The sequence below is a fragment of the Aquila chrysaetos genome, chromosome 2 (assembly GCF_900496995.4).
Source record: "Aquila chrysaetos chrysaetos chromosome 2, bAquChr1.4, whole genome shotgun sequence".
Taxonomy (NCBI): domain Eukaryota; kingdom Metazoa; phylum Chordata; class Aves; order Accipitriformes; family Accipitridae; genus Aquila; species Aquila chrysaetos.
The window spans coordinates 49,695,270-49,703,464 of record NC_044005.1 but is presented as its reverse complement, the minus strand read 5'-3'; the positions used below and the strand labels follow the sequence as shown (position 1 = coordinate 49,703,464).

At 43.8% G+C, this 8,195-nt stretch overlaps 1 protein-coding gene across 1 annotated transcript; it reads left to right on the top strand.

The window, feature by feature from the left end:
- Positions 1–4,361: 4,361 nt before the first annotated feature.
- RAG1 (recombination activating 1) lies at positions 4,362–7,916 on the top strand. Its single transcript, XM_030042596.2, has one exon. It carries the CDS (start codon positions 4,362–4,364, stop codon positions 7,470–7,472), a length of 3,111 nt encoding a protein of 1,036 aa, XP_029898456.1. The 3' UTR covers positions 7,473–7,916.
- The last annotated feature ends 279 nt before the right edge of the window (positions 7,917–8,195 follow it).

Sequence of the window (8,195 nt, the reverse complement as noted above, 5' to 3'; positions counted from 1 at the left end):
ACCGAGGTCGGGGAAGGAGGGGAGGAGGTGTGCCGGAGGAGGGGATGCCCCCTGTGCCGCGGTGAGGCGGCAGGCTGTCCCCCCCAGCCCACGGAGGGGAGCGGGGGAGCAGATGCCCACCTGCAGCCCGGGGAGAGAGGAGCCCACGCCGGAGCAGGGGGATGGATGGACCCCAAGATGGCCGCCGCTCCCTGGGGAAGCCCGCGCTGGAGCAGGCTGTGCCTGAAGGACTGCAGCCCATGGAAAGGACTCACGCCAGGGAAGTTTGTGAGGAACTGCAGCCCGTGGAAAGGACTCACGCTGGAGAAGTCCGTGGAGGACTGTCTCCTGTGGGAGGGACCCCACGCTGGAGCAGGAGAAGAGTGAGGAGGAAGGAGTGGCAGAGACAACGTGTGATGAACTGACCCCAACCCCCATTCCCCGTCCCCCTGAGCTGCTGGATGGGAGGAGGGGGAGAGAACCGGGAGTGGAGTTGAGGCAGGAAGGCGGGAGGGCTGGGGGGAAGGTGTCCTAAGGTTTGGGTTTACTTCCTAATATCCTTGTTTTGATTTGATTTGTAGTAAATTAAATTGATTTTGTTTCTTCCCCAAGCTGAGCCTGTCTTTTGCCCGTGCCCATAAGTGGTGAGTGATCCCTCCCTGCCCTTGTCTCGACCCATGAGTGTTTCTTTCTATTTTCTCCTCCTCATCCCACCGGGGCCAAGGGGGAGGAGTGAGCGAGCGGCTGCGTGGTGCTTTGTTGCTGGCTGGGCTGAAACCACGACAGCCAGCTGTGGGCTATAGCTGGTGTAGTATCTACCAGTTGCTCAATATGTATATAGCTAGCTTTTATATTGTTGATTTGTCCTCCCTCGCCAGCGCCTTCAAGAACCTGGACATACATCACCAAAGAGGTAATATCCTTGAAAATTAAATACTGGTATCAGAAGAAAGGACATTTTGTGATCCCCATTGTCAATTCACCCAAATCCCAGAAGCTTGGCTGCTGTTGACCTGAGGAAGGTGGCCACTGGCCTTCAATGAAATAGCTTTGATGTGGGACAGTGGTGTGACCAGACTCCAGGTTCTCCTCTCTGAGAGTTAACAGTGAAGAAACCAGCTCTGAAACTATAAAGAATAAAGCCAAATGCAAAACTTTGTGTTGAAAAACAGTGCAGGTGCTCCTCAAAGAGAGTCTGCATACTTATCTCAGAGCCCAGGAGTCTCACACAAGAAGACCTTGTTTATATGAATTTTGTGGTTAAGCCTCATAAATTGCCAGGTGCCACCTGGATTTGAGAGTTCTGTATTGTGTTTAGTTGAAGTAACCTGTGGTTAGCACCAGGGTGGTATTGGGAGCTCGGAGGGACAGGGATAAGTGAGATAAACAGCACTGCAGTGTCTTTAAAAAGCAGAGTGAACACAGAAAGAGCAAGAGCACGCAGGAGAGAGAGCAAGCAAGCTTGACATTTGGAGCAAACTGGGCAGACATAGCAGCAGCTCTACAAACTGACAGTGAGCTAAAGGTAGGCTGGCAATACTAATGACAGCATCCCAGATGCTTGTAGGACATCCAAGTGTTGGTTCCTTTTCCTGGTTTAATGTGCAGGTCAATGATTTTATTTTATACATGCTTCCTGACTTCAGAGGTTGTTCTGTTCATTTCGGTAGACTATCTATAAAGGAAGGTCTCCCCTGATGTATTAAAAAAGGGGAAAAAAAATTGAAAGTTTTGCAATCTTGCTCGTCTTCAGAAATGTATGAAATATTGTGATCTGGGAAGAAAAGGGATTTCTTTTCCCTTTTCAAGATAAAAAGAGGCGATACTGAACACAGCTGTCGGAGTCGATTAAATAACCACGGCTGGGGGGTCATACCTGGGGTTCATTCCGTAAGAATCTGAGTGGGGTAGACAGGGAGAAGAAAGATTGTTCAGTGTGACCCCCAACTAGAATAACAGAACAGAGGCATATTTAGCATGAGTAGCAGGAAATATTCCGAGCACTGGGAATATTTCTAGCTCTCCCAAGAGAGCTGCTGAAATCTCCACTGCCTGGGAGCTAGGCAATTCAAAGCATCTGATGTGTTGGCAACAATTATCTACTGCAGAAGGTGAAGGTCAGGTGACCTGAGAGGGCTTCTTTGTCGTTCATTTCTTCCAGGGCATATTCAATGAAAGAGAAAAAAAAAAAGAATGCTTGAACTTTTCTTTAGCAGGGGTAAACCCTGTCTGATTCATTGGAGTTGGTGATTAATAGCAGGAGTTGGGTCATGGGTTTGGAGATGAGTACGGCACTACGGTGGCACTTAGTCAAAGGGTTAGAAGAGTAGAGAAAGCATTAAATATTTTGCTCTAAAGGTACTTGGTGCTGGCTGTTCCTTTACAACAACATAGATACCGCCCCGAGGAAGCATTGCTCATGGTTTAAGAGATTCCAAAGGTGCTGCTGGAGATGGTGAAATTACACAAAATTGCATAGGGTGTTATGTACAAGAAAAGGATCTGAACACAGGACTATTCAGGGGCAAACGGGTTATTGCTCAGTGGATAGATTTTACCAAGTCTGCCTCAGGATGCAGCCAAGAAAGCAAGACAGTAGTAATGCTCTGAGTACATCTGGGCACAGCTGCACATCACAGATCTATGAACAGCAGAATGCAAGCAAGCGTGTTGCCAGGCTGGATCAGTGATGGACAGCAGGGAAACGCAGTGCAGAGAGAGATATTTAGCAGTATAGGCAGCTGGATGGAGCCATGCAGGCAGATGGGGACAGTGGTATGGGCAGCTTGTTCTCAGTGGGATGAAACGAAGAGAAGCTGGGAAGAAAACAAACCTAAATTTTAGTTGCCAAGGCCTAATGAACAATTTTGAAGTTAAACACAGCTCTTAAGGAAAGCGTTGAGCAGACTGGTATGTCATTCTGGATATGGAACTTAATAAAAGCATGCAGTCCTTTCCCAACAGACTCTGAAAGACTGTACTGAAATTATGCTTTATTGAAAGGTTATAAATGAAATAATCTCAGAAACACTCTGGGCATCATCACTTTAGACCATGACTTGGATGTCTTCTTATGAAGGACACCTTCTGAATAGACACTGAACTGGGATTTCTAGCAAGTTATGTGAATTGCTAAATGGCAATATAATCAGTTAAAGAACCACAGCCATACCCCACATCATTTCTAGTTCTAGTATATAGCCTTAATGTATAGTTTTCCTCATTTTTGATACTCACACGAACCAGATCAGTAAAAACAAAATAACTCAGAAAACATAATTGCATCTTCTCTATACTGTTTGTTTACTTTGCGCACTTCTCATAGCCAGGTAATGAAAAATAGGTTAGTCACTTTTGTTGCTGTTTCTACACAATTTTCTTTTCTAAGTCTGATGCAGTAGCAAAAAGTTTCAGTGTTTGAGGTGAAAGTCTTGTATTTATTTTTAAACAATACCATATTTCCATGGCAACCACTTTGATATTACTTTTGGCTGCATCTCTATGAAAGCTAAAATTGGGGTCAGATTTGAACAGATATTTTCAGCTTTCCAGTACCAGTAATCCTTACAGAGAGAGTTCTCAGCAGGGTACTTAAACAGATGACTAACTTACGATGTATAAATATTCTCGCTAGAGCAAATCTGCAGCCAGTATAAATTGCCATATCTCCTTTAGATTCCAGGGAACTATAGCACTTTGCATCAAAAGAGGATACACTCCTCCTGCTTTAATGGAACTACTCACATTCATTAAGCACATGCTAAAGTACCTTACAAAATTGGGGCCTGAATAAAGTCCACACTGGGATTGAGTAGTATGCCCTGCTCTGCTCATGTAGAATGGCATGTATTAGACACTTCAGATCAGACCAAGGACTAACAAGTGGTGTGAGAGCAGTGGTCTTGCTGTTTTAGATAATATAGCATGAGGCAGACAAAATTGTATCTTTCAGACACCAATCAAGTTTAGTTTCATATAAAAAAGTTACCAAACTTTGAAAATGTAATTCTGCTGTCTATTGTAGCTTTACTTATGGTAAGCTCAGTCAGGTGTAAGAAGAAAGGGGCAGATTTGGATATTCATACTGGATGACTAATGGCTTTATGTAAGGTGCATCAGTGATCTAAAAGACACGTGGATGCCTCAGGATCAAAGTCAAAACACATTTGGGTACTCCTCCGAGATACTGAGTGGACAGCCATGTCTGGGCCTCTCAGTGCAGTAGGTGTCTCGGACGAGTAACTCACTTTCAAAGCATTTCTCAGTTAAAGTGATTAGAACTGTTCTATTAAAACCCGTGGCATTATTATTAATTTTGGAGGATAAGCTAACTTACAGCTTCTTTCTCTTTCTCAGGTGGTCTGGTTTCTGCCAGACTGCAGATGTCAGTAACATCACAAATGGACCTTCCTGAAGAAATTCAGCATCCGTATACAAAATTTTCTGAATGGAAATTCAAGCTGTTTAAAGTGAGATCATTTGAAAAAAGACTTTCTGATGACAGCCAGCACATAAACAAAGATCAGGCAGAAGAGGTCACTTCTTCAAGCAAAGAAATCATACTGCATAAAGATGAAGCGGTGCCAAGAGGAGAAAAGATGGACTTAATGGGCAATAGGCAGGCACTTGAGAAAGATGCCAACGACATGCAAACAGAAGACAATAAAGCTCATCAGAACAATCTGAAGCAACTTTGCCGCATCTGTGGAGTTTCATTTAAAACTGATTGTTACAAGAGAACTCATCCAGTGCATGGGCCAGTGGATGATGAAACTCTGTGGCTTCTGAGAAAGAAAGAGAAAAAAGCAACCTCTTGGCCAGATCTTATCGCTAAGGTTTTTAAGATTGATGTGCGAGGGGATGTTGATACGATCCATCCCACTCAATTTTGTCACAACTGTTGGAGCATTATCCATAGAAAATTCAGTAATACTCCATGTGAAGTATATTTTCCTAGAAACAGCACGATGGAGTGGCAACCCCACTCCCCAAACTGTGCTGTGTGCCACACTACCAGGCGGGGAGTCAAGAGAAAAAGCCAGCCACCCAGTGTACAACACGGCAAACGTGTGAAGACCATTGCAGAACGTGCTCGAATAAACAGAGGTGTAAAGAACCAAGCACAGATAAACAACAAAAATTTAATGAAAGAGATTGTCAATTGCAAGAATATACATCTCAGCACCAAGCTGCTTGCAGTTGATTACCCAGTAGATTTCATTAAATCCATCTCTTGCCAGATCTGTGAGCATATTTTGGCCGATCCAGTGGAAACAACATGTAGACACTTGTTTTGCAGAACTTGCATCCTTAAATGTATCAAGGTTATGGGCAGCTATTGCCCCTCCTGCTGGTATCCTTGTTTCCCTACTGATCTGGTAACCCCAGTGAAATCCTTCCTGAACATCCTTGATAGCCTGGGTATAAGATGCCCTGTAAAGGAATGTGATGAAGAGATCTTGCATGGAAAATATGGCCAACACCTCTCCAGCCACAAGGAGATGAAAGAGAGCGAGCCCTACAACCATGTAAATAAAGGTGGCCGACCGAGGCAGCATCTCCTGTCTTTGACCAGGAGAGCTCAGAAACATCGTCTGAGAGAACTGAAACGTCAAGTGAAGGCTTTTGCTGAGAAAGAAGAGGGTGGCGATATAAAGGCTGTATGCATGACTTTGTTCCTGCTAGCGTTAAGAGCAAAAAATGAACACAGACAAGCAGATGAACTGGAGGCTATAATGCAAGGGAGAGGATCTGGACTTCACCCTGCTGTCTGCCTGGCCATCCGAGTCAACACGTTTCTCAGCTGTAGCCAATATCATAAAATGTATAGAACAGTAAAAGCTGTCACTGGAAGGCAGATCTTCCAGCCTTTGCACGCTCTTCGCACTGCTGAGAAAGCCCTCCTACCAGGTTATCATCCATTTGAGTGGAAACCTCCCTTGAAAAATGTCTCCACTAACACAGAAGTGGGAATTATAGATGGACTATCAGGATTGCCACTCTCAATTGATGACTATCCAGTAGACACCATTGCAAAGAGATTTCGATATGATGCAGCCTTGGTTTGTGCCTTAAAGGACATGGAGGAGGAGATCTTGGAAGGCATGAAAGCAAAAAACCTGGATGACTATTTGAACGGTCCCTTCACTGTGGTAATAAAAGAGTCCTGTGATGGAATGGGAGATGTCAGCGAGAAGCATGGAAATGGACCTGCTGTCCCAGAGAAGGCTGTTCGCTTTTCTTTCACAGTCATGAACATTGCTATAGCACATGGGAATGAAAGCAAAAGGATCTTTGAAGAAGTAAAGCCCAATTCAGAGTTGTGTTGCAAGCCCTTGTGCCTTATGCTGGCTGATGAATCCGATCATGAAACTCTGACAGCAATCCTGAGCCCCCTCATAGCGGAAAGAGAGGCTATGAAAAACAGTGAACTGCTACTTGAAATGGGAGGCATCCTGAGAACATTCAAATTCATCTTTAGGGGTACAGGATACGATGAGAAACTTGTGCGGGAAGTGGAAGGGCTGGAGGCCTCAGGTTCCACTTACATTTGTACCCTGTGTGACGCAACCCGCCTGGAGGCATCCCAGAATTTGGTCCTCCACTCCATAACCAGGAGCCATGCTGAAAATCTGGAGCGGTATGAAATATGGAGGTCCAACCCATATCACGAATCTGTTGATGAGCTCCGTGACAGAGTGAAGGGTGTTTCAGCCAAACCTTTTATTGAGACTGTTCCGTCCATAGATGCGTTGCACTGTGACATTGGCAACGCAACAGAATTCTACAGGATCTTCCAGATGGAGATCGGTGAAGTTTACAAGAATCCTGATGTGTCTAAAGAGGAGAGGAAGAGGTGGCAGTTGATTCTGGACAAACATCTCAGGAAGAAGATGAAGTTGAAGCCTATGATGAGGATGAGCGGAAATTTTGCTAGAAAGCTCATGTCCAAAGAGACAGTAGAGGCAGTATGTGAGTTAATAAAGTGTGAGGAAAGGCATGAAGCCCTGAAAGAACTAATGGACCTTTATCTGAAGATGAAGCCAGTGTGGCGATCCTCGTGCCCTGGCAAGGAGTGTCCAGAATTGCTATGCCAGTATAGCTACAATTCACAGCGTTTTGCTGAGCTCCTATCGACAAAGTTCAAGTACAGATATGAAGGCAAGATTACAAACTATTTCCACAAAACCCTTGCTCATGTTCCTGAAATCATTGAAAGAGATGGTTCCATTGGGGCCTGGGCAAGTGAAGGAAATGAGTCTGGAAACAAACTGTTTAGGAGGTTCCGAAAAATGAATGCCAGGCAGTCCAAATGCTATGAGATGGAGGATGTCTTGAAGCATCACTGGCTATATACCTCTAAGTACCTCCAGAAGTTCATGAATGCTCATAAAACATTAAAAAGCCAGGGCTTCACCATTGATCCAGAGGATAGTTTAGGTGACTCCTTGCCACTGGAGGTCTTGGAAAGCAATGATTCAGCGGAATTCTAAATGTAAAGCACATTTGGTGTTGGATTTGTGACGGGGTCTTCCTGCAAGAAGGCAGGTTCTTTTTCAGGCCTGTAGAGGTACAGGGAAGTCTGAAACAATCATTTTTACACTCGCTGTTAAAGGTGCTGAGTGGAGTTTAATAAACACCACGTCTGTTGGGAGTTTCCAAGAGGCAATGCAGTGGTGCATTTACCAGTTGTTATGTGAGATGAAAGCAGAAACAAATTGCCAAGAAGGGTCTTCGGTTTGTTTTGGTCTTAGAGTGTTGTTTACAGGTGAGAAAGCAAAAGTAAACAAGGTTTTATTTAAAGTAGCATTTTGGAATGAATATGATTCTGGAGAGTGATGACAGTTGCTGAAAAAGGGAGTGTGGCTATTTGTTCTGCTTGTATTTTTAAAACTATTTTTTATTTACTTCTTAAGGGGGTTTGATTGTTTTATTGATGGTCCTTTGGCTTTTATAAGCAAGGATTTGTCAGTGTGACACTTGGGCAATTGTTTTGGGATAAAGTTCAGTTATTTTTGTATAAAATACTGACTAAAGATGCAAACTTTGATCTCAGAAACTTTAAAAAATATTATTATCTAACAATTATATTATAGTACTGCTTAGGAGCAGGTGGTGGTATCACCATGCTAATTTACTATATGAAGATATAGGAAAGGTAGCTGGAATTTTTTAAGGATATTTTTATCGTAGTCTGTTTACTCTAAAATGCAATC

What these genes read in the sequence shown, in the direction of transcription:
- RAG1 (XM_030042596.2), top strand. Translation starts at nt 4,362, where the DNA reads ATGTCAGTAACATCACAAATGGACCTTCCTGAAGAAATTCAGCATCCG.